Raw genomic sequence first — 25,609 nt, forward strand, 5'->3', positions numbered from 1 at the left:
GTAACGGAACCAGGCAACATCACCCAATATTTCTGGCTCCCTGACTTTAAGGACCAGTTCAGAATACTTTTACAAATGCATTAGAACTATGCCAATGGTAGAAGTAGTCAGATGTAATTTGACACCCATTCTTCCAGAAAGTCATAGATTACCCTCTGATGCCCCCCAAAAAACCTTTTCAGAGGCTACAGTTAAAGATCTTTTTCCATCCTGTAGTTCCTCATTTTTCAGTCTGGCTTTCAATTTTCCTTTTTCATCTACTGTTCCTCTTCAAACTGCCTTAACACATTTTGAGTAGATTTATGTTACTGATCCATTATACAATCTTAATGTTCTAATCCAAAACCCATGTCTTAATGTGTACACTATCTGCACTTTTGGAAAGCTGTTCCAATACAATATCCTGGAAAATAACCAATGAAGGCGCCTGGCATTGCTTTTAAGTCTTCAGGGAGATAAAGGAAGGAAAAAAAAAAACTTCAGGCTATTTGGAAGCGTTAAACCATGAGGCCATAAGGAAAAACTTTTTATGTTCCTATGATTGCTTCCTTACTAGGAAATATTTTGACTTTAATATGTCTTTAATATGCCCATCCCTCAATTTATCTCTATTTAAACTGTGTATGTGATGATTGCCCTTGAATTGCATAGGGCTGAATTTAAGTGGTTCTGAAACTTCCAGTTAATAGGTACTATTAAACTTGGTGACTATTATTTTAACATGGACAGTTCACCACCCTCCCCACACACTTAATTCTTTTTAAAAATTTTTTAATTAAGTTTATTGGGGTAACACTGGTTAATACAATTATGTAATTTACAGGTGTACATTATCGTTTGACATACATATATTCTATTGTATGTTTACCACCCAAAGTCCAGTTTCCTTCAGCTACCATATATTTCATCCTCTTTACCCACTTTATCCTCCCCCTAAACCCTATATTTGATCCCCTTTACCCCGTCTACCTACTCCCCCTCCCCCACTCCACTAGTAACCACTAGTCTATAGTCCTCTGGTAACCCCTAGCCTATATCCCATGTCCATTAGTCTCTGTTTGTCCTGTTCATTTGTTGCTTTTAGGTTTATATCCCACATATAAGTGATATCATGTGATTTTCAACTTTTTCAGTCTGGCTTATTCTGCTTAGAATGATTATCTCGAGGTCCATCCAGGTTGTCGAAATGGCAGTATTTCATCTCTTCCTATAGCTGAGTAATATTCCATCGTATATATGTACCACATCTTCTTTAGCCAGTCATCTATTATAGGACACTTCGGTTGCTTCCATGTCCTAGCCACTGTGAATAATGCTGCTATGAACATCAGTGTGCAAATATCTTTTTGGATATAGGTTTTCAAGTCTTTGGGGTAAATATCGAGTAGAGGGATTGCTGGATCATATGGTAAATCAATTATTAGTTTTTTGAGGAACCACTACACTGTTTTCTATAGTGGCTTTTTTTTTGCAGTCCCACCAGCAGTGTATGAGGGTTCCTTTTTCTTGGCATCCTCCCCAACATTTGTTATTACTTATCCTGTTGATTATAGCTATTCTAACAGGTGTGAGATGGTATCTCATTGTGGTTTTGATTTGCATTTCCCTAATAGCTAACAATGTTGAGCATCTTTTCATATATTTGTTGGCCATTTGTATGTCCTCTAGGGAGAAGTGTCTGCTGAGGTCCTCTGTCCATTTTTGGATTGGATCATTTGTGTTTTTGTTGTTGTTATTGAGTTGCATAAGTTCTTTGTATATTTTGGATATTAGGCCCTTATCGAAGGCATTGCTTGCAAATATTTTTCCCATTTGAATGTTTGTCTCTTTACCTTGTTGACGGTTTCTTTTGCGGAGCAGAAGCTTTTCAGTTTGATGTAGTCCCATTCATTTATTTTAGCTTTTACATATTTTGCATTTGAGGTCAAATTCATAAAATCTTCTTTAAGTCCAAGGCCCTTGAGCTTAGTTCCTATGTTTTCTTCTATGCATTTCATTGTTTCAGGTCTTATATTCAGGACTTTAATCCATTTTGAGTAAATTTTGATGTGTGGTGATAGACAACAGCCTAGTTTCATTCATTTGCAGGTGGCTTTCCAGTTTTCCCAGCACCATTTATTGAAGAGGCTTTCTTTTCTCCACTGTATGTTTTTGGCTTTTTTGTCGAAAATTGTTTGCCCATATAAATATGGGTTTACTTCTGGACTCTCAATTCTGTTCCACTGGTCCGTGTGTCTGTTTTGCTGCCAATAGCATGCCGTTTTGATTACTGTCGCTTTGTAGTATAATTTGAAGTTGGGCAGAGTGATGCCTCTGGCTTTGTTCTTATTTCTCAGGATGGCTTTGGCAATTCAGGGTCTTTTGTGCTTCTATACAAATCTGATGATTTTTTGTTCTATTTCTTTAAAAAATGCCGATGAGATTTTGATGGGGACGACATTAAATCTGCATAATGCTTTAGGTAATATGGTCATTTGAACTATGCTGATTTCTTCCAATCCAAGAACACGAAATATCTTTCCATTTTTTTGTATCTTCTTTGATTTCTTTTAATAGAGTCTTGTAGTTTTTATTATATAGGTCTTTCACATGTTTCGTTAAGTTTATTCCTAGGTATTTTATTCTTTTCGTTGCAATTGCAAAAGGAATTGTTTTTTTTCACTTCTTTTTTCCGACACTTCATTATTAGAGTACAGGAACGCTATGGATTTTTGAACGTTGATTTTGTATCCAGAGACTTTACTGTATTTGCTTATTGTTTCTAGTAGTGTTCTTGTGGAGTCTTTATGGTTTTCTATATAGAGAATCATGCCATCCGCAAATAGTGACAGTTTGACTTCTTCGTTTCCTATTTGGATGTATTTTATATCTTTCTCTTGCCTAATTGCACTTGCTAAGACCTCTAATGTTATATTGAAGAAGAGTGGCGATAGTGGACAACCTTGCCTTATTCCTGATCATAGAGGGAAGGTTTTTAGTTTTTCACCATTAAGTATAATGTTGGCTGAGGGCTTGTCATAGATGGCCTTTATTATATTAAGGTACTTTCCCTCTATACCGATTTTGTTAAGTGTTTTGATCATAAATGGATGCCATATCTAGTCGAAGGCTTTTTCTGCATCTATTGATATGATCGTATGATTCTTATTTTTTAATTTGTTTCTGTGGTGTATCACGTTGATCAATTTGCATATGTTGAACCATCGCTATGCCCCTGGGATGAAGCCCACTTGATCGTGGTGTGTAATCTTTTTAATATGTTGCTGTATTCGGTTCACTAGTATCTTATTTAGGATTTTTGCATCTGTGTTCATGAGAGATATCGGTCTGTAGTTTTGTTTTTTGCGTGTTATCTTTACCAGGGTTTGGTATCAGAGTAATATTAGCCTCATAAAATGAGTTGGGAGGTATTGCCTCCTCTTTGATTTTTTGAAAGAGTTTGAAGAGAATAGGTATTAAATCTTCTTTGAATGTTTGGTAGAATTCACTGTTGAAGCCCTCTGGTCCTGGACTTTTACTTTTTGGTAGGTTTTTGATGATTGTTCCAATTTCCATACTGCTGATCTATTTAGATTTTCCAGTTCTCGATTCAGTCTAGAGAGGTGGTACTTTTCTAAGTACTGCTCCATTTCTTCTAAGTTATTAAATTTGATATTATATAAATTTTTCATAGTATTCTTGCATGATCCTTTGTATTTCTGTGGTGTCTGTCATAATTTCCCCTCTTTCGTCCCTGATTTTGTGTCCTTTTTCTTTTTTTCTTTAGTGAGTCTAGTCAGGGGTTTGTCAATTTTATTATCCTTCTCAAAGAACCAGCTCTTTCTTGCATTTATTTTTTTCTTTTTGTTTGTTTGTTTTCAATTTCATTTATTTCTGCTCTAATTTTGTCAATTTCTTTCCTTCTGCTGACTTTAGGTTTCATTTGTTCTTCCTTTTCTAGTTTTTTAAGATGAAGTGTTAGGTTGTTTATTTGGGCTCATTCTTGTTTTCGGAGATAGGCCTGTAATGATATGAACGTTCTTCTTTACGACTGCTTTTGCCGTTTCTCAAAAGTTTTGATATGTTGTCCTATTATTATCATTTCTTTTTATGTATCTCTTGATTTCTCTTTTTATATCTTCTCTGACACAGTTATTCTTCAGCAGCATGTTGTTTAATCTCTATGTATTTGTAGTTCTTCCTAATTTCTTTCTGCAGTTGATCTGTAGTTTCAAAGCATTATGATCAGAGAATATGGTTGGTATGATTTCAACCCTCTTATGTTTCTTAAGGCTATTATGTGGTTGATTCTTGAGAATGTTTTATATGCACTAGAGAAGACTATGTAAGCAGCTGTTTGAGATGGAAGGCTCTGTAAATGTCAGTTATGTCCAGTTGGTGTAATGTGTCATTTAGAGATGTTATTTCCTTATAGATAATCTGTTTGGATGATCTGTCCATATCTGACAATGAGGTATTTAGGTCCCCTACTACGATAGTGTTTTAGTCTGTTTCTCCCTTTAGTTCTGTTAGTAATTGCTTTACACATTTTGGGGATCCCTGATTGGGAGCATAGATATTAATAAGTGTTGTGTCTCCTTGGTGCATGATTCCCTTTATCATTATGAAGTGTCCTTCAGTATCTTTCTTTAATTTTTTTTATTTTGAAGTCTATCTCATTTGATATTAGTACTGCTGCTCCTGCTTTTTTCTGAATGCCATTTGCTTGAAATATAATTTTCCACCCATTCACTTTGAGTCTATAATTGTGTTTGGAACTGAGATGTGTGTCCCAAAGGCAGCATATGGTTGGGTTTTGTTTTTTGATCCTTTCTGCAACTCTGTGCCTTTTTATTGGTGAGTTCAGTCCATTTACATTTAGGGTGATTATTGAAATATGAGGTCTTCTTGAAGCCATTTTATCTTTTGCTTTCTGGTATTCAATGTTTCCATTGCTTCCTTGTCCTTGTGTTTCGGTTTTCTTTATTTTGGTTGGGTTTTGTGGGTTTTGCCTCTGGTCCTTCTTGTTTTATGTTATATACAATGGTTCTGAATCTTTGGTGTTTGGTTACCATTACGAGTATAAAAAGGATAGTTGTATATATACAGTCATCCATTTTCTCCTGTGCATGCCTTATCTCCATTCCCCTTTGCAAATTTAGATCTTTGAATCCTCCCCTTTTCAGTCATTGTTATCTCGATTTGTTCGTATGTATGCTGTATGTTTATTACTATCTTTTTATAACAATTCTCTTCTTTTTATTTAAGCTTATAATGCCCTATTCTTAGTAAGGGTTTCACTCCTCTGCTTCTATTTGCTTGATAGTCACTTTCCTCCTAATTATGTATTTTTTTTTTTGTCATTTTATTTAGGTGAACTGACTCCTTTTGGTATTTCCTGTAGTGCAGGCTTCGAAGTGGAGAATTCCCTCAATTTTTGTATGTCTGGAAAGTCTTAATTTTTCCTTCGTATTTAAAGGAGAGCTTAGCTGGATACATTATTCTAGGCTGGTAGTTCCTTTCATTTAATAGTTTAAATATTTGATTCCATCCTTTTCTGGCTTGTAATGTTTGCGCTGAGAAGTCCGACGATAATCTAATGGGTTTAACTTTATAAGTTACTGTTTCTTTCTCCCCGGCTGCCCTGAGAGTTCTGTCTTTGTCATTGATTTTTGATAATTTTAATGCAATGTGTCTTGGTGAAGGCCTTTTTGGCTGAGATTATTGGGTGTTCTGTTGACTTCTTGAATTCCAAGCTCTAGCTCAGTCCTTAGATTTGGGAAATTCTCATCAATTATTTGTCTGAAAATGCTTTTTACTCCTCGTTCCTTTTCACCTTTGATAATACCCATTATTTTTATGTTTCCTCTCCTGATATCAGCTAGTTCTTCAATTTCCCTTTCATTATATTTCATTTTTTGGTCTCTTCTTCCTTTTGATTTATTTCTAGATTTCTGTCTTTGATATCACTGATCCTTTCCTCCATTTGGTCGACTCTATTTCCGAAGCTTGCTATTTCATTTTTCAACTCTTGCACTGTGTTCTTCATTTTCAGAAGTTTTCTTTGGTTCCTTTTGAGGATTTCAATCTCCTTGCTCTGCTAATCTAGTTGTTTTTTTCAATTCTTGAAATTGTTGATATGACTTATTTTGGAACTCACTGAGTCTTTTCAGAAGTACCATCCTGAATTCTCTGTTCTTTAAATTGCATATTTCTATTGTCTGCAAGCTTATTTTCTGGAGATTTTTCTCTTTCTTTCTGAGATGTCTTGTCGCCTTGGTTGTACATGGTGTTTAATGGACTATTTCTCCACCTGGGCATTAATGGAAGTGATTCTGCTGTTTTTCCAGAAAGAAGACTTAATATATAAAGGCCTCTCTTTAGCCTTTTGCACAGAAGGCGCTTTTCTTTTGGTTTCCAATAGGTGGCGTCTAAGCCTCTTGGATCCCTGCTTTACATAAAGTCTTAATAATGCTTTGTAAATTTTCTTGTAGATATTTAATCACGCTCGCTACCCTCAGTTTCAGTCTCTGTCAGTGTCAGCGACAGTCTCGGCATCATTTGCTCAGATTCCCCTGGGATTCCGCGGTGATTGGTCTCAGAAAGTATGGGGGGAGGGGCCCTCTGGGTTGGGAGTTGGGGGCTGCTGCTCAACCTCGATTTTGCAGCTGCAGTGGGCAAAAATCAGCTGCTGTTCCTCTGCAGTCCCGTCCTGCGTCTCTGCTTTCTGCCCTGATAACTGGGCCCTACAGCCAGCCTGCCACGGGGAGCTCACAGCTACCCAGGCAGGAATGTTGAGGGAACTAGCCACATGAACTTGCTGCTCATTCTCCCCTCCCCCTCCTCCTGCAGGGAGTTCTGGTAGCTATGAGAGGCAGCTTCGTTATTACTCCCAGTCCACCACCTGATACCCAAGGTTCTGACCTGTGGTAGCTCCTATGCGCAGATCCCATGTTCAGACATGCTTGTGTGCAGTTTGGGTGGTTTTTGTTGAGTTTTAGATGTTCAGCTTATTGTTGCTTCTTTTCGAACTGCCAATTCTATGGAAGATAGCAATGTAACTTCTATGACTTTTTGTTAAACATTTTTAAAAATTGTTTTGACATTTTGAGACAAATCTTTGATCAGAGCTATGGTGCTGCCACTAATGGCATAGAACCTGCTCTATATCGTCTGATATTGTTGGTGATAAATTTACATTGAAAAAGAAACTTTCAGCCTGAAGGTTCCCAAAGGCCTCGATGAATACACACAATTCAATTTTGACACATTCAGTGCTGGGATAGAGGACACAGCTGGCCTTGATCACTCTGTGTGGACAGAAAGAACAAACGTCTTGTACTAAAACTGGCTCTATCCTTAAGCTCACAAATGAGAATCCTGACAGAGAGCAGCCCTATATGCTCAGGTTGACTTGTGATATACTCGTTATGAAATGTATTCCATAGTCTAAACTATGGTAAATTGTACAGATAAAAGTTTGGTTCAGTAAATGGACAGGTGTTTGTAGTAGCACAAAAGCACTCAGATCAACAGAACAAAATAGAGAGCCCAGAAATAAACCCACATCTAAACAGTCAGTTAATCTATGATGAAGGAGGCAGGAATATACAATAAGGAAAAGACAGTCTCTTTAATAAATAGTGTTGGGAAAACTGGAGAGATACATGCAAAACAATGAAGCTAATTAACTTTCTTATACCATATACAAAAATAAATAAGAAATGGATTAAAGATTTAAACGTAAAATGCGAAACCATAAAACTCCTAGAAGTAAATATAGACAGTAAACTCTTATATCAGTCTTAGCAATATTATTTTGATATCTCTTCTTAGGCAAAGACCACAAAAGCAAAAATAAACAATGTTGACAGAGGCATACTCTGGCTCTCTTTTAAGGATAATTTCTAGAAGCCACAATAGAATACTTTATTTCTATCTCATCAACTAGAACTTAGTCATACATTCATTCCTAATTAGAAGTAGCTACTTATACGGTTAAAAATTCTTTTACTATGGTAGAATAGAAGAATGGATTTTGAGGGACAAATATCATAGGATTCACTCAGACTCTTTAGTCTGATGTTTAGTCCATACCTTCCTGTTTAGTCCTTTTTCCTATTACCACATGAGCCCCATACACTAGCCAAAAGTTGTCTTGTTACCCTTGATTAGAAATGATTTCCTCCTCTTCTAAATCTTATAGTACTTTTAATCTGTATTGAATTTTTTATGTGCTAAACTGTATTGCTGTCATATGTCTACATAGTCTACACATGTAGCTTCCTTAAGTTATATGGCCTCATCACAGTATAAAATCTTGGGGGTAGTGGCCATGTCTTATATGTCTGTAATGCCTAGCCTAGTACCTTGTAAATGATTGGTTCTCAATAAATATTTCTTGTATCAGTAAGATAAATAATCTTGATGATTTCTTGGTTTCTTATAGAATTTTAGGAAAGGAAGATGGATCAACCTAGTGGAAGGAGTTTTATGCAAGTATTATGTGAAAAATATAGTCCTGAAAACTTTCCTTACCGCCGTGGTCCTGGGATGGGAGTCCATGTCCCAGCCACACCTCAGGGCTCTCCTATGAAAGGTAAAAAAGATGGGACCTAAAACATTTGTTTACTGGACCTTACTTAGGGACATTAAACCAGATATTGCCTTGTTTGTAAATGATTTCCTTTATTTCGAATTATGAGTCAAATAGTCTTTCTCCCTTGCTATATGATTTCAGTTCTTTGAAAAAACTGGAAGGACTTGTTTCCCTCCAGATTAGCCAAAAGGCATTTTAGTTGCACTCATAGGGCCAAAATAATATTTGAATGATAATTTTTCAAATACATGTTCTTTCAAGGAACTTGGAGGGTGCAAGATACAAGACTGGACTGTGCCCTCAATGACCTTACAGCCTAATTGGATTACAAGATACTCACATTTACAAAAATAACACGAGGCAGTTTATAGTGAGTCAAATGAATGGCACCGTGATTAGGACAGAAGTTTAAAAGAGAGTTAATTAATATGATCAGAAAAGAGTTCAAAGCTATGAGACCTTAACTAAGCCTTCAAGAATGTAGAATTTGGTCAGAGAGAAGATAAAGACATTCTAGGAAAGGGATTATGATGTGAGTAAGGATCTATAACTAGAAATGTGCAGATTGTATGTTTTTGCTTGCATTTTAGCTTACTGTTGTAATTAATAGTTCTTGGAATTAGTTCTTTATAATTATGGGAGATTAATATTGAACAGTGTTTTAATTCCTATGTCCAAAGGTTACTGTGCATTTGTTTTCTCAATACAACTATCTTATTACTCCATATAAACTGGAATGGCAGACAGAAGTGGACTTCTTACTTGGTCATTTTTTTTTAGGATCTCTTCCCAGTCTGAGGAATTTGATACTGAGAAGTACTAAGCTGAAAAATCATACAATTTGAGGCCTCCAATAATAAAATATTACTTTTGTGAGTCCTTGTATGATTGCAAATAGGGAAAAATTGGTTGAATTCTCATGTTTATCCTTTTTATTAGAGATAGTATATGATTTTATTGACATGTAATTTTGAATTAGGCAATAGTTTGAGTACCCCAGTTTGATCAAATTCATTGAATAGTTTGAGACTGAAACATTTTCTCTCGTTACAATTATATTTTTTTAAAAAGTCTAATTTTTTGTAAGAGACAAATTCTATATGGATATGAAATGAAAATGATTGATGGACAAGTATGAGAGAAATAGATGGAGATTTTTAAATGTATCCACTTAAGTGAGGAAGATTTCTTGAATGATATAAACTTAAAGAACAGAAGTGATTTAGCAGAGACTAATGGTTTGTGATAGTTTTCAAAGGCAATAAAAGTTGAAAATACACACAAGACAGAGAGAAAAGAGCAATCCAGAGTGATACTTTTAAACTAATTTTTTGTTTTTTTTTTAAAGAAAGAATCAAGGCCAATGAGAAGATAGTGGTAGTCCAGGCATGAATCACATAGATCTAGTAGCGTTCACATAACAAGATGATAGCACATTTGGCTAGATGATGGTAGTTGGTAGTTGGGATAAACAATCCTGCTGAGAGGTGAAGCTTATAGGACTTTTTTGGTGGTACTGGTTCAGTACTTCTCATCTCTTTCTGGTTCATTTTTGAACCAAACTCTTGCCCGGTTCATATTTGGCTGTCTCTGCTTAGAATTCAAAACCTTGGATTCCATCATGTCTTGTGTTTCCTTGGATCCCATCATGTCCTGTATTTCCTGGGTCTTTGTGTAATTTCACAAAATTTGATTTTGATTCCTGGGGTCAGAATGTGTGTAGACAAGAATTAGGCTGACAGAAAGTGTTTTGTCCCCCATGCTTCAGATCGCCTCAACCTCCCAAGTGTTCTGGTATTGAACAGCTGTGGAATAACCTGTGCTGGAGATGAAAAAGAAATTGCTGCCTTCTGTGCTCATGTGTCGGAACTAGATCTTTCTGACAACAAACTCGAAGACTGGCATGAGGTAAAGTTTTTATATTGCTTCATTTTGGTGAAATATAGTCATAACCATTGTATTATTGTTTATGTTTTCTTATAAATTCTTGTTCTCATTTGAGATTCTTTTTGTCTCTGTCTAAGGATAAATAATTGACTGCTTCAGCTGTTCCTATGGTGATTTTTAAGTTAACTTTGTTATTTCTATTTTGCTTTTCATTAATGTGAAAAGCACTGGAGAACTTTATTTCAGGCATCAAGAGGTTAATAAGACTACAGAGGTTTAGACTGCTAATAAGGCATTAAATTGTCTACTATTTCACTAATTGAAACATTCTATGCTTATTCTATACTACTACTTCAACATTTACCTACCTGATTATAGCATTACCTGATAGAAGATACCCTTCTATCCTAAGAAACTACCTTACGAATAAGAAAAAGTCATTTTTCCTACTTGATCTGTTCTCCTGCCTTAATTTAGGCTCTTATTTCTTGCTTAGACTATTGGAAAAGTTTGCTAATGTGTTTTCTGGCCTTGGTTTTATTCTGTTTCCTGTAAGCTATCTTCTGCAGTTCTACTAGACTTCTTTTAATAAATGAAATATGATTATGATACTCTCCTGTTCAAAGTCCTTTAGTTGCTTTTCACTGCTTAAAAACTAAGGTCCAAACTCTAAATGTGGCCCTCAGTCATATGGCCCTTTGCTATTTCTAGAGCTTTATCTCCATCTTTAGCTGAATGCTTTTGCTTGCAGCTCATGATAAACTTTTGACATGAAAAGCATCCTTGTTTTATTCATTCTGAATCTGTTGCTCTCTTTTCTCCTCTTGTCTACTAAGCCTCTTCCTATGTCTTTTTCAAGAAGACTTGGACCGAATTGCTATTCCTCTGTGAAACTTTCCCTGGCTCTCACTCGGGCAGAGTCAGATTATCCCAGCACCTGTATTATGCTGCTGTGAAAGGATTTATCACCATGCCGTGCAATCACTTGCTTTACTTGACAGTTTTCCTACTAGACTGAGCTTATTCAAAGTAGAGATTTTTATCTTTTTTTTTTTTAATCAGCACCCATCATACTAGGCGCTTAAAAGTTTGTTGATTGCATTAGTGAATAAATGATTGTATCTTAAGGATTGATCAAGACCACTTGCTGTAACTTTTTCTGTGATCTTAAGAAATTCACTTAATTTTTTAGTCCTTCAGTTTGCTTATCCATAAGATAAGGCTGCTGATAAAATAAATCATTGAGGCACGTTGTAGATGTTAAATGCTATACAAATTCTAAGACAGCTTTCTATAACCTAGTTTTCTAAAGCTTTCATTATATTTATTTGTTTCATTGTCATGTTTAATCTGATAACTGTGCTGCTCTCAGTTATAGTTCCTCTTTTTGTTAAGATGTTTACTAGAATTCTTTGAGATCCATGTCACTTAATTTCTAAGTGACTTGTTAATATATAAAGATTTATTGGGCTGTTCCAAGAAACAATCTCCATTTGTACATGTACAATTTATTGATTTACTTATCTAAACAACTAGTGTAGTTCTCTATTCAACAAATTACCATCTGTGCCTCTGTCCTCTGAGATGCTTAATTGGCATGCATGCTGTGTCCACACTGCACAGATGCAAAAAGAACTACCTTAGTAATCCTCTTTCTCCACCATTCCCACAGTGGTCCTACTGCTGAACCTCTGGTGAGACTTTTTGGCCTACATGGGTGACAAGTTAGACCCAATCTTCCTCTGAATCATTCCAGCTCCTATGTTCCCAGGCTGATTTCCCTAAATTATTTTTCTTTGGGAGTATAAAATTTCATGGAAGTGTTGTGCTTTGTACCTTGACCTATGCTTTGACCAAGTACATAAGCTTTTACTAACTTGTGGGAACAGTTTAATAGTGATATAGTTGCTACCTCAGAAGAACTATTTATGTCAGTATGGATCAGAACACAGTTTATGCTAGATAATTCCACGTTTTCTCTGCTTAGACAAAGGTCTACACTAAATATTTTTCAGGCTGCACTGACATGTATAGACAGAGGGTCACATGTTTATTTGTACTCTGCTCAGTCTGTATATTCATTCCTGTATGTGCCCTACAGTCTATTTTTGGGCAGTTTTCAAATAAACATTTGTTACTGCTACCCTTCAGGTTTCCACTTTTCAGTATTTTTGTTTGTTTGTTTTCATCATTCCTTTATATTTTGTCATTAGCCTTAATTGTAGTTGATCCCAGTCTTCTAGAATATATGTCAGACCACAGAGATATGGGAGAAATGCTGACAGCAAAAAAATATTGATTTTTAAGATTGATTAAACTCTTTGCCAGGCTACAAATGCCTCATAGGTCACAGTTTTAAGACATTACATTTCAACCCCATTGCATCCTATATATCTGATTACCAAAAAGATCATTTGTCCCAGGACATTAACTAAGTTTATTCAGCCAGTATTTAATATAGCAATGTGGAACAAGATAATATTGTTTGTTATTTTAGTGTTTTGAATGATCAGTAATGCTCTGAGAAACTTCTTTTGTAATTTAAACTGCTGGCTGCTGTATATCCAGAGACTAAGATAAATATGAGCAAGAAGTGTAATACTTTTGGGAAAACAAAGATTTATCTCCATCCTTCTAGTATTGAGCATCTATGTGTTAAAAAGAAGATGCATTTTTTTTTAGCTTTTGATTTGAATTTTTGGCTAAGTAGATTTTTGTGTGACCTTTCCCAAGATATCTCCTTTTTCCTCCCTTTCTTATCAAAACCATTTTATAAAAGAAATTAAACCAAGTAGTTGAATTAGCTACTCAGGTGAGGTAGAGAAGAGAATAGTTTGGGTATAAATTACAGATTGTTGTCATACAATGCTTTTCCCATTTTTTAAAACTGCAGTTTCTTCCTCTTTAGAAGCCAGAGAGCCCCTTATTAAGTCATAGAATTGTTGAGACTTAAAAGATCTGTTTTTCTCCATATTTCTGTACATGAGTATAGTCAACTCATTCCATCTAGAGGAGTCTTTTTTTTATTTTTCAAATTAAAAAAGAGAAATCAATACGCTGCCCTAGAAACTCATTGAATATTTTGTCAGTCTTTATTAGGACATTTTTCTGTGATAAGTAAATTTAACTATGTAACGAATATTATATTTTTCAAAATCTTATTAAATTATTACCCCCAAATACTTTATAATTTTAGTCTTATAAAGAAAATATTTATTTCTATCATATTATTTTTCCAGCTTGAATCATTAGACTATAGTCCAATTTTGTCTTTTTAGGATATCCTAGAGCTAATGAGTCATTATTCTAAATCTTTATTCGCATTGGACAGTAGTGTAGGTGCGGACTATGAAAAAGATTACATCAGTATCTGTTAGCCTTGGGTATCCTCCCAGAAACTGCTTCAGAAACTCTTAAATTATAAATTTTTGAGTATTTTCTTCTTTTACAAAAATAAAATATGAAGGGTGGTGGTTAGCAAGGGTTTATGTTTTCTGTTATTTAACTGGGGGATATACTATAATAGCAGTTATTCTTCATGCTGTAGTTAAAGCACAATTCTTCTTCATCTTTTTTTGCCCTTAAAAGAGATAAGCATAGCTGATCATCATCTTCTGTATGAAAGTACTTTATATCATTAGCAGTCAGGTGGTAGAATGAAGTAGAAGATTGGTCCCTACATAGATTATTTAGTTGTGTTGTGGCCACAAACTAAACTCCAAATCCTAGCCGTATGGCTCACAAATGCTTAGTCACAAAAGGGATGAAGCAGGAGAATATGCACACACTGGTATAAATTCCTTACATTTTAAACTGAAGCCTAGTGTATTTTCTCTAAAAGAGAGCTCTTTCTTCATTCGTAAAATGAGAATTAAAAATATACCACTTAAAAGAGTTAGTGTGTAGAATAGATGAAATAGTGCATGTGAAGACCATTCCTTTTGACATACTTCTCTGAACCTTATTAGAATTAATCTACTTCTCACTGATTTCAGAGCTCCTGAACTGTACAGCACACGGTAAGTCTGATGTAAAATACAGATTAATTTTTTTTTTCTATCCATAGATCTCAACACTGGACACATTTTTGACATTACTTATGGAGTTCTGAAAAGAAACAGGCATTCAAGTCTCAATCATGAAGCTTGTCCCACCTATGAAGCTTCTGATTCAATAGTTTAGGACAGAGCCTGGGAATCAGTGTATTTTGAAATTCTACCAATGATTTTCTATATGATATATTTAAATATAAATAAATATAACACGACAAATATAGTCAGGGTTGAGCTATTGGTTTATATTACTTATATTAGTAATAGTTACATTTATTGAATGATTTTATGCCATTAATTTATTCAGCAAACATTAAGTACCAGCAATGCAGTTGTAAACTAGGTAAGTATTATCCCTGCTTTCATAGATTTTTATATTCGATTGGAGAGTAGATAAGGAAACAAGTTTCTAAAAGATGTACCAATCACCATGGTAAGTGCTTTACATATGTATCTCATTTAATCCTACCAACAGTCCTGTAAAACAGGTAGATAGTATTTTCTCTATGTTACAAATGAGAAAACTGATATTTGGAAAGGTTAAGAAATTTGTCAAGTCACACAGCTAGGAAGTGTTGGAACCTGGTTTGAATCCAGGTTTTCTGACTAATGCTAAATATTCTATTGTACTCCTTTTCTTATAACTTTTAGTTACCACATTGCTTGGCTGTTAGATGCTTAATACATTCACTACGCTTCTAGCATTTATTTCATACTACTTTAAGCCTAGTTCTTTATTTTTTTCTGGTTATATTTATAATTTACTAGTTGTGAAATAGTAGTTCCCCCTTTTCCATGGAGGATAAATTTCAAGACCCTCATTGGATGCCTGAAACCACTGATGGTACCAAACGCTATATGTACAATATGTTTTTTCCTGTACATACATATGCTTATGACTTCTCTTTGGCATAACTGAATTGCCAGCATCACTACTCTTGTGCTTTGGCACCATTATTAAGTAAAAAAAGGATTACTTGAACACAAGCATTATGATGATACTGCAACAGTCAATCTGATAACCAAGACGACTGCCAAAGTGACTAATAGGTGGAGGTGGGTGGTATACACAGCCTGGATATGCTGGAGAAAAAGACAGTTCATGTCCCAAGTGTGAAGGAGCAAGACAGCACAAGATTTCTCACAGTACTCACAATGTGCACATTTTAAAACTTATGACATATTTATTTCTGGAATTTAATATTTAATATTTTCAGACCATGACTGACTGCGGATAACTGAAACCATAGAAAGCAAAATTATGGATAAAGGGGGGCTACTTTATATTGGAAAAAACAATAGCTCTGATGTTTAAATTCTAGATTTGGCTTTTGTGATTCCGAGACCTTGGTCAAATTATTTAATATCTGAGTCTCAGTTTCTTTATTTATTAAAATGATAACTTTATTAGTCATCTTGCAAGTTGTTTTGAGAATGTAGTGAAATAAGCTGTATCAGAGACTAGTACTATGCAGAGCAAATAATTAAGATCAGTAGTGATCAGTTCCTTTTCTAAAAATTTTTTTGTGTACCAATTTGCTAGCCAAATCATTAAATTGATGATCATGTTTTCTCTTTCATTATATAAAGTCAATATATTTTAAAGTTTAGTACATCTTTGAACCAAGCTGAAACTGTTTTCTAAGTAATTGTGACTATGGAGTCAAATTTGAACACCTGAATCATTATTTTGTGTTCTTCAATAAACCTTTAATTGACCTTAATGTTGTACTGTGGATGGAAAGAAGGACATATTCAAAGAGATTACATAGCCTAAAATGTTATCTAAACTATCTTTTCTCCATTTATCAAAGAGAACATCATATAGAACAGAATAAAACCTTGCCAAAGGCAATATAGGAAATTTTTCTTTTGTGTCATTAGTTTTCAGTTATTTTCAAGATTAAGTTATTTGCCAAGATTTGTTGAAATTATTTATGCCTCTCTGTGGGTACAGTCACTAAATAGGACTCCATCCTGTGAATGTCCCTTTGCCTGGAGATCCACTCAGTTAGGCTTTTTTGAGCATGATTGTTATTTAAAAGCCTGATATGCTTTTCTTTTTTTCTTCCTAGGTCAGTAAAATTGTGTCAAATGTTCCCCAGCTGGAGTTTCTAAACCTGAGTTCCAACCCTCTGAATTTGTCAGTTTTAGAAAGAACATGTGCTGGGTCCTTCTCTGGGGTTCGCAAACTTGTCCTCAACAACAGCAAAGCTTCTTGGGAGACAGTCCACACGATACTGCAGGAGTTACCAGAGTAAGCCCAGACAGCATGTTGGAGAGGGGGCTATGTTGCCATCTGTGTTAGTACATAGAATTACTGCTGATCTCCCATCTCAAAAATACTAGAATTACAGATTGAATGGAGAATGAGGTTAGAAAAATGAAGTAATTACAGTGAAAGTGTGAGGATAATCTAGTAGCATTTTTATTGGAATACTTGTTCAGTGTTGAGTAACACCAAGATATAGGATACATAATCCTTTGGCTAGAAAATATCCCTGAGAAGCACTTATTATTTCTAGATCAGCCCAACCTTTCTCCATTTTAATCTTCTGATTACCTGATTTTAGAATTTTGCCTCGGTACACTTCTTTGGGAAGAAAAAAAGTTGTAGTATCTTTTAAATATATTAACACTCAGATGATTAAGTACGTAGCTAGCCTGATTTGAAAATGGACCTGGTATCCTTTTCCATAATTTAAGCAAGAAATTATACTTTTATTAGTTTAGAAATGCTATGTTTGTATCTATCTTTGAATATGCATATAAGTGTTCAAAGGAAGTAGTTTAAAGAAATATATGAAGTTGTAGTTTCTTCGACTGTGTAAATATGGAAATTATCGAAGTATTTTAGAATCTGGTCTCACCCCACTTATTTTCTCTTAGTTTCTCATAATCACTCTAATTAAAATTGGTTTTCTCACAGTATGCAGTATCTAGCATGGCATAAAATGAGCTTCTAAATCCCAGTTCTACTTACTAATCATATGACCTTTGACAGGCTAATTGACTTCTTTGAGCTCTGTTTCCTTGTCTGTAAAATGGGCATAATTATATCTACCTTGCAGAAATAGAAGTACAGTCGAAAGCACCTGGCACAGGGCCTGTCATAGGGTAGTTATTATTTCTATTTGTCAACATTTGTTTATCTTGTTTCTGGAATTTTCTTTCATCTCCTCATAACTTATACAAGTCTGCCCCTCCTTCAAGGCCTTGCCTCCCTTCCTGATTATTCTAACTACAAATTCAATTCCATTCCCTTTGTGCAACTATTGTACTTAAAATTAGACCTGCTTAATTATTGCTTAATTGTACTTAAAATTAGTCCTGCACAATATTAATTTAGTACTGGGTTATATGTCATTCTTTCCTGTTTTATGCATTTTAGAATTTGTTTTCTTTCTCAGTTGTATTTTAAGCTTTAGGAAGACATCTTTATATTTTCTTTACAACACCTAGCGGAGTCTCACACACAGTAGGCACTTATTTATTTCTTAAGTGAATGAAAATAGGTGCAAAGTAGACACTTAACTGCTATAAAGAATGAAATATTTCCTTTTTTCTTCTGCAGTTTGGAGGAGCTCTTCCTGTGCCTTAATGACTATGAAACAGTGTCTTGTCCTTCTATATGCTGTCATTCTCTTAAACTACTACATATAACAGATAATAACCTCCAAGACTGGACTGAAATACGAAAGTTGGGAGTTATGTTTCCTTCTCTGGATACCCTCGTCCTGGCCAACAATCATTTGAATGCTATCAAGGAGCCTGATGATTCATTGGCCAGGTTGTTTCCTAATCTGCGATCCATCAGCCTCCACAAGTCAGGTAAGATGCTGGCTTGTTCTGATTCTACATGCAAATTGATCTGAGTTTATGCATAAAATACAGTGAAAGTGTATTTCTTTTAGTGACAGTTCTGCCTTCTTCTAATGTGCATTTTTAAGAGCAGCATCCAGATGATTATTGGTTAGCTAAAGTTAAGGCATTCACTTTCATAAATCAAGTGGCATAGCATTATATTAGCTATTTATGTTGTATAAATTAAAGGGGTCATCCTATGAAAGGAGTAAAATTAATGAACTATACAATAAAAGATGGAGTAAAAAGAATATAAGGAATTACAAACAAGACCATTTTGTCTGGATTTAGGTTAGGGAAATCCAACCTGCTATGCCTTTCAAATGTTCACTTTTCTTTTCTAGTATTTATATATAATTGATTGCCATTTTGTTGCCATCTAATTCTTTATGTCACAGAAACGAATATTTTTAGTCTGTTTTTAAAAAATTAATAATCTTTTTTTAGAGTAGTTTTAGATTCATAGCAACATTGAGCAGAAAGTACAGAAAGTTCCTGAATGTTTACCACCCTCACACATACGCAGCCTCCCCAACTATCGACAGCTTAGCACCAACATCCCATTCATAGCAAAATTGAGCAGAAAATATAGAAGATTCCCAAATACTTACTACACTCACACATGCACAGCTTCTCCCACTATCAACATCCCAGCATGATTTGCACAATCAAACTTACCTCTAGACACATCATCATCACTCAAAATCCATAGCTTACATTAGGGTTCATTCGTGGTGGTGTACATTTTATGGAATTGGAAAATTTATAATGACATGTATCTACCATTGTAGTATTATAGTAATAGTTTCATTGTTCTAACAATTCTCTGTGCTCCACTTATTCATCCCTTCCTTCCCTCCCCAGTCCCTGGCAATCACTGATCTTTTTACTGTGTCCATAGTTTTGCCTTTTTCAGAATGTCATGTAGTTAGAATTATACAGTACATAGCCTTTTCAGATTGGTTTCTTTCACATAATAATATGCATGTACATTTCCTCCATGTCTTTTCATGGCTTGATAGCTTATTTCTTTTTAGCACTGAATAATATTCCATTGTCTGGATGTTCTTCAGTTTGTTTGTCCACTCGCAAATTGAAGTACATCCTGGTCGTTTCCACATTTTGGCAAAATTATTAATAAAGCTGCTGTAAATCTCTGTTTGCAGGTTTTTGGGTAGACATAAATTTTTAATTCATTTGGTAAAACACCAAGGAGTGTGATTTCTAGATCATATGGTAAGAGTATGCTTGGTTTTGTCAGACACTGACAAACTGTCTTCCAAAATGGCTGTACCATTTTGCATTGCCACCAGCAATCAGAGTTCTTGTTGCTTCACATTGTTGTCAGCATTTGGTGGTGTCGATGTTTTAGATTTTGGCCATTCTAATAGGTGTGTAGTGGTATCTCATTATTCTTTTGATTTGTAGTTCTTTTGATTCATATTCAACATCTGATGTTGAATATCTTTTCATATGCTTACTCGCCGTCTGTATATCTTTGGTGAGATGTCTGTTCAAGTCTTTTGACCATTTTTAATTGGATTGTTCATTTTCTTATTGTGACATTTTAATAGTTCTTTGTAAATTTTGGATAATAATTCTTTATCAGATGTGTCTTTAGCACATATGGTCTCCCAGCCTGTGTCTTTTATTTATATTTTCTTGACATTGTCTTTCAGCCTATTTCTTAAAACAACTATATAACTGAAATAACCTACAACTGAAAAAAACATAAACAGTTTAACTTGCTATAGAGGTTGTAAGGGGAGGAATTAAGTTTTAAAAACTAGTATTTTGCATAAGGAAGCTGCTTATTTCACAGCTTGATACCCTTTGAGCTAACTCTGTTCTTCCTCCTAGATGGACATGCCATTCTGAAGGGAAGAGGATGGTTGTAACTTGAGATAGTTATGCACCAGAGTCCTCATAAATTGCTCTTCTGCCTTTACTTTCTGAAGGTTGATAGAAATAGGAAGGGACTAAGTTGTTCTCTAAAATGGATTTGACGTGTTGTAAAATTGACCAACTTCATTATTATAGGAATATTTTTCCTACCAGGGACAAGTATTGACTTGGATGATACATTTGTTCACAGCCATTGGAAGAGTTTCATTTTAGAATTAAATGAACTTAATTTGTTGCATGTTCTTCTTACCCAAACAAAGGTTCAGGTTTTTTTGTTTTTGTGTTTGTTTTAATTTTGAATCTGTTTTCCCTGTTCCCAAAATGAGGACAGTATGAATGAGGGATAATATTAAGTTTCTGGTCCTATTGACCTTGCCCTGCTTTCAAATTTGTTAGGTAAAAATTCAAGTCTGATAGTATCAACTCTGATTAATAGTTGTATTCTATGAATCTATATTTGGTGAAAGAGTTGATTGCATCGCCTTTTATGTAAGCATGAAGTACATCCTGTTTGTTGAAACCACCAGTGACTCCCTTTATAAACCATTTGGGTAGAGAATTAGTAGGTAAGTGGTTGTTGGAGGATACAGGTCTCTCTTCTTGACTACAGAAGTCGTAAGAATAAGAGGCTATAGGGAAGGTTTTATGGTATTTAACTGTAGTCTATTCTCTCCTTAGATTAAAAAAAAAAATTCAGGACCTCTAAATAGTTTATGATCATTTTAACATTTCAAATATTCTTAACTGAAGTATTTTTTTTGCTACGTTTATCTTCTTATGTGGGTGCTTTTCTGGATTTACTTAATGTCTATTTCTCAAATCAGGTTTGCAATCCTGGGAAGACATTGACAAACTAAATTCCTTCCCCAAACTTGAAGAAGTGAGATTGTTAGGAATTCCTCTTCTACAGCCATATACCACCGAGGAGCGGAGGAAATTGGTAATAGCCAGGTCTGCTGTCCTGATTATTCTGCTTTTTTTCTCCCCTCAGAGGCCTTGCTATTTTATTAAAGGAATAATGTACTATTTAGGAGAAAGTACACTGTAAATTGATCTGTTTCTCGAACAGACTGTATTTGAAGGAGCTGCTTTTATAGCTTCAAATCCTAGAAGGAAAGGAATGCAATATGATGAGAAAAATATGAAATGTAATTGTCCTGCCAAGACCACTGAAAAATTTCCTCACAAATCTATTATTATAATTTTTGATATTTATAATATTTAAAGTTCTATTTTGGGTCATGAAGAAAAAGTAAGTATAATAGGGAATCAATTCTATTTTAGTTGTCCTTATTTTCTCTGTTAACATAGTGGTCATTTAAAGTGAAATACCTGAAAACCAGGCTGTTTCATTAATGTAAAACAAGAGAGCAGCTTCTGTATTTTATTCTCGTTACACAGATTGACTTAGATCTGACTACTGTATTGTTATCATCTTCCTCTAACTTCCCCGCCTTTCGCATCTCAGGCCCCACAGATTACTGAAATGACGCATGAGTGTTTATTTTTGTATGTACCTTTAGCAGCAGTAATATTCGGCTCAGATGTAAAGGGACATGGAACTTTGATTTGTTCTCTTGTGCACTAACATAGTTGTTTTGAAAGGGGAACAGTAGGCATTAAAGTTCCCTAGAGAAGAGCGGTTAGTTAAACAAGGTATTGATCTTTCTGACCAACCAATGCCTAGCAGATTTTTACTGCTTTCCAGTGGTTGATATACCCATTAATATTTCACTGAAAAAATAAGTTTCAGCATATTTTTCTTCTAAGAAGTCTTGCAGTAGGCCTTGTATTTAATTTTCTTTACTATTCCTTCATAAATATAATAAGTTAATTCTTGAAGTACATAACCAGATTGTATTGATTATTCTATAGACTTATGCTGTCCAATATGGTACCCATTAGCCATGTGTGACTTTTTAAGACTTGAAATATAACTAGTTTGAATTCAGGTATAAAATATACATTGGATTTTGAACGCTTTATATGAAAAAGAGAATGTAAAGTATTTCATTAGTTGTTTTTTAGTATTGATTACAGGTTGAAATGATTATACCTGCATTTATTGAGTTAAATAAAATATGTTATTAAAATTAATTACATATGTTTTATTTTTTTAAAATATGGCTACTAGAGAATTTAAAATTACGTATGTGGCTTACATTATATTTAGGTTGGCTAATGCTGCTTACAATCGTATTTTGAAAAGTGAGTTATGATTATAAAAGGTAAGCGTCACATTAAAAAATGAAACTAGGTATTTTTGGTCTTTTTGTTTCTTATACCACTTTAGTTTATGTCAGTAGTTGTATAGAAGCAGAGCTATATCAAATGTGTTCTTTCAAGAGAATGAGACTGGGCCTCAAACCAGTAATTTTATTTCTAAAGCTGAATATTTTTAGTATATTAAAATGTCTTTATTTTGGGTTTCACTTACAGATTGCCATCAGTTTCCAAACTTAATGGAAGTGTTGTTACTGATGGTGAGCGAGAAGATTCTGAGAGATTTTTCATTCGTTACTATGTGGATGTTCCACAGGAAGAAGTGCCATTCAGGTAAAAATCTCTCATCAGTTTAGCAACACTTTAGCAAGTATTGAGGCAATATAAGAACTGTTGTTGTAGAACAAAATCTAATAATTTGTTATTTGACTCTCTTAGAGGATATTGATGATAAGTTAAAAAATAAAGAAACACAAAAGCAAACCTATCATATCTCATTTTCACAGTGTATTTCTTCTACCCTTGCACTTGTATTAAGAATGGTTGGCTAAGTACTTGACTGCTTCTAATAGTTCCTATTCCATACTCCATTATCATCGATTCCTTTTTAATCCTCTTCTCCATATTTTCCCCAAACCCTAAAACGTCTCTTCTTTCACATTGCATCAGCTTTTAGGATATACTAAGTTTTACGGTTTGGTAAGTTTGGCAAATGTGCACTAACTAGGTTTAGGGATATGAGAAAATGACTGGAAAAAGAGTCCAGGAAATATTAAAGGATTTTAGGATGGTTGAGTATAGAGAAATACTGAGGGCTAAATTAGTAATTACTTTTAGGTATATGAAGAGTAAATATATATATTATGTGGTTAGGAACTATCTTTAATACTCTTAAATATAAAAGGAAGTATAACCATTGTGATATAGGTAAATATAAAAGAAAAAATCCCCAAACACGTTTCTAGGTGTTAATAACTATAATCAGTTATCCAAAAGTTATATGCTTTCTTTAATGACTTTAAGAATAATATGAAATCTCATTTAACAGGAGGAGTTTCAAACAAACAGGATGCAAGTTAAGACTGAGCAGGAATCAAATCAGTTGGTCCTTCGGGTTACAAATTTCTAATTCATTCTTTCTGAGCATATCTATATTTCCCCAAAGTTTTCTATTATTTACAGACTTTAAGGCATTCTGATTGGCTTAACCAGTGCTATATAAAAAAGATTTTGTGGTATTGTTAGTAGAATTTTAAAGCCTAAGCATTTAAAAAATATTAGACAAATTAAGTAAGGATTTAGAAAATAGCCTTTTAAAATTAGCTAAGAGCAGCGAGGTAGAGAGAAATAGATATTACTATGTTTTTAACACAAATATTAGTTTAAACTGCATGAAGATTTTTTAATGTAAAAAAATGTTTTTTTAATGTAAAAAAATGATTTTTTTAATGTAAAAAAAATGATTGTTAGCTTCATTTGAGTCAGTCTAACATATTAATAAAAGAAGTAAATATTTGGCTTTATGCCAGAGTCTTTCATTACAGTTTACTTAACTTCCAGTCAATTGCAAGTAGTATATATATGGATGGTGAATTGTTTTCTGTCTGGCAATTAACACCTACTTTCTCACTCACTACTGGTTAGATACCACTGCTTGGTCTCTTCCTTCCTTCTTGAAATTGAAATGGGCAACCTGATTTCATTGTCTCCTACCAGCATCCATGGCCTATAAAATGTTTTTCAAAGATGTGAGTGCTCTACTCACAAATGTATTTTTCAAGGCCTTGCAGAAGGAAGTGTCTTCTGGGTCCTCTTAGTGTTCATAGATGGAGAATGGATGAAAGAGTAACATAGGTGACGATAATTTCCAGCATTCCTGTGTTCTGAAGTTTTTGAATTCTTCCTTACACATTATCCCAAACAATTTGTGGCATCTCAATTTCTTTTAGCATAGACCACCATTGAGTCCAATTTCCAATCAGCCAACTAGATAAAAATTTAGAACTAATCTAAGTGGTTCTAAACCATCGAAGCTAGCTTTTTGAATCTCTGTTAATGTACCTATATCAACAAAGTCAGCTAGATCTGAAATTGCTTTTCCTTCCTTGGTCAGTATACTCTGAATCTATTACTACACTTATTTCCTATATCTTTGTATATATAAATGACCAAAGTTTTGTAATTCTTATGGTGTTTTTGTTATTAAACCCTCAGAACATGCTGTGATCTGATGGTAGAAAAGCAGAGTATATATGTGGAAGGATGAGGCAAATGGGGAATTAGTTTACTCTTACAAGGTAATTCCCTCAAGAAGGTGGATTTTACTGCCTTTTTAAGCAAGAGAAACAGTCTCATTAGACCCAACTAGCAAGGGGGACCTAAGTGAGGATGAGGGAATTCAGGATACTCCCAAGTACTTCCGTACACTTCCATTCCAATTCATTCTCATTCTCTCTCTCTCTCTCTCTCTCTCTCTCTCTCTCTCTCTCTCTCTCATATCAGTGCTCCAGTTTTCATAAAATATTCCCAATATGGATACAGATTTAACTGACCTATAATTCGACAGCCTGGAACATCAAAACTTGTACTTTTTTTTTTTTTAAATAGCTACCTCAGTTCTGTTGCTGTAAGAGAGAAAAGATTGTTTTCTTTAAAGTACCTGGGTTTCAGTCTGTGCCTTAAGCCTAATTTATAGGAATGTGACCCTACTATTCTCTTTATTTAAGCTACTTATACCCTTAGAATAGCAGATGCTCTACTTCATGTTCTTGAATTCTCCATGCCCTTATATTGTTTTATTATTGGCAGCACTCTCTTAATTACCTAAAGCATTCCATGTGACCCCAAGTGATAATTAATTATTTTACTACTTCATGTTAAAGATTTGCAGAATCCTTTCCATGAACACTGATAATATGTTCAGTGGCCCCTACTAGGCCAGAAACCAATCCCAAATTGCCTTTAATTACCTGAGATACTATTGCCAGTAATTTGCTCCATGGTACTAATTTCTTACTGTACACAACAGAAATCAACTGGCCAAATTCGGTAGGATAGGAACTTATTAAAAGGATAATGAATCACTGAATCGACAAAAAGA

The 25,609-nt window shown here is 34.5% G+C and overlaps 1 protein-coding gene across 2 annotated transcripts in view; it reads left to right on the forward strand.

Annotated features, from left to right (window-relative positions):
* The window catches only part of TBCEL (tubulin folding cofactor E like), a 70,958-nt gene that overhangs the window by 16,031 nt on the left and 29,318 nt on the right, over positions 1-25,609 (forward strand). For both annotated transcript variants that reach the window (XM_039839633.1, XM_039839632.1), the window contains exons 2-7: positions 8,429-8,578; positions 10,347-10,486; positions 16,593-16,774; positions 18,092-18,348; positions 21,111-21,237; positions 22,726-22,842. In XM_039839633.1, the coding sequence (XP_039695567.1) occupies positions 8,446-8,578; positions 10,347-10,486; positions 16,593-16,774; positions 18,092-18,348; positions 21,111-21,237; positions 22,726-22,842 (956 nt within the window). In that variant the 5' untranslated portion in view covers positions 8,429-8,445. The remainder of the gene's footprint in view (positions 1-8,428; positions 8,579-10,346; positions 10,487-16,592; positions 16,775-18,091; positions 18,349-21,110; positions 21,238-22,725; positions 22,843-25,609) is intronic.

This window comes from Pteropus medius, unplaced genomic scaffold (genome assembly GCF_902729225.1).
Source record: "Pteropus medius unplaced genomic scaffold, Ma_sr-lr_union100, whole genome shotgun sequence".
In the NCBI taxonomy this organism is placed as follows: Eukaryota; Metazoa; Chordata; class Mammalia; order Chiroptera; family Pteropodidae; genus Pteropus; species Pteropus medius.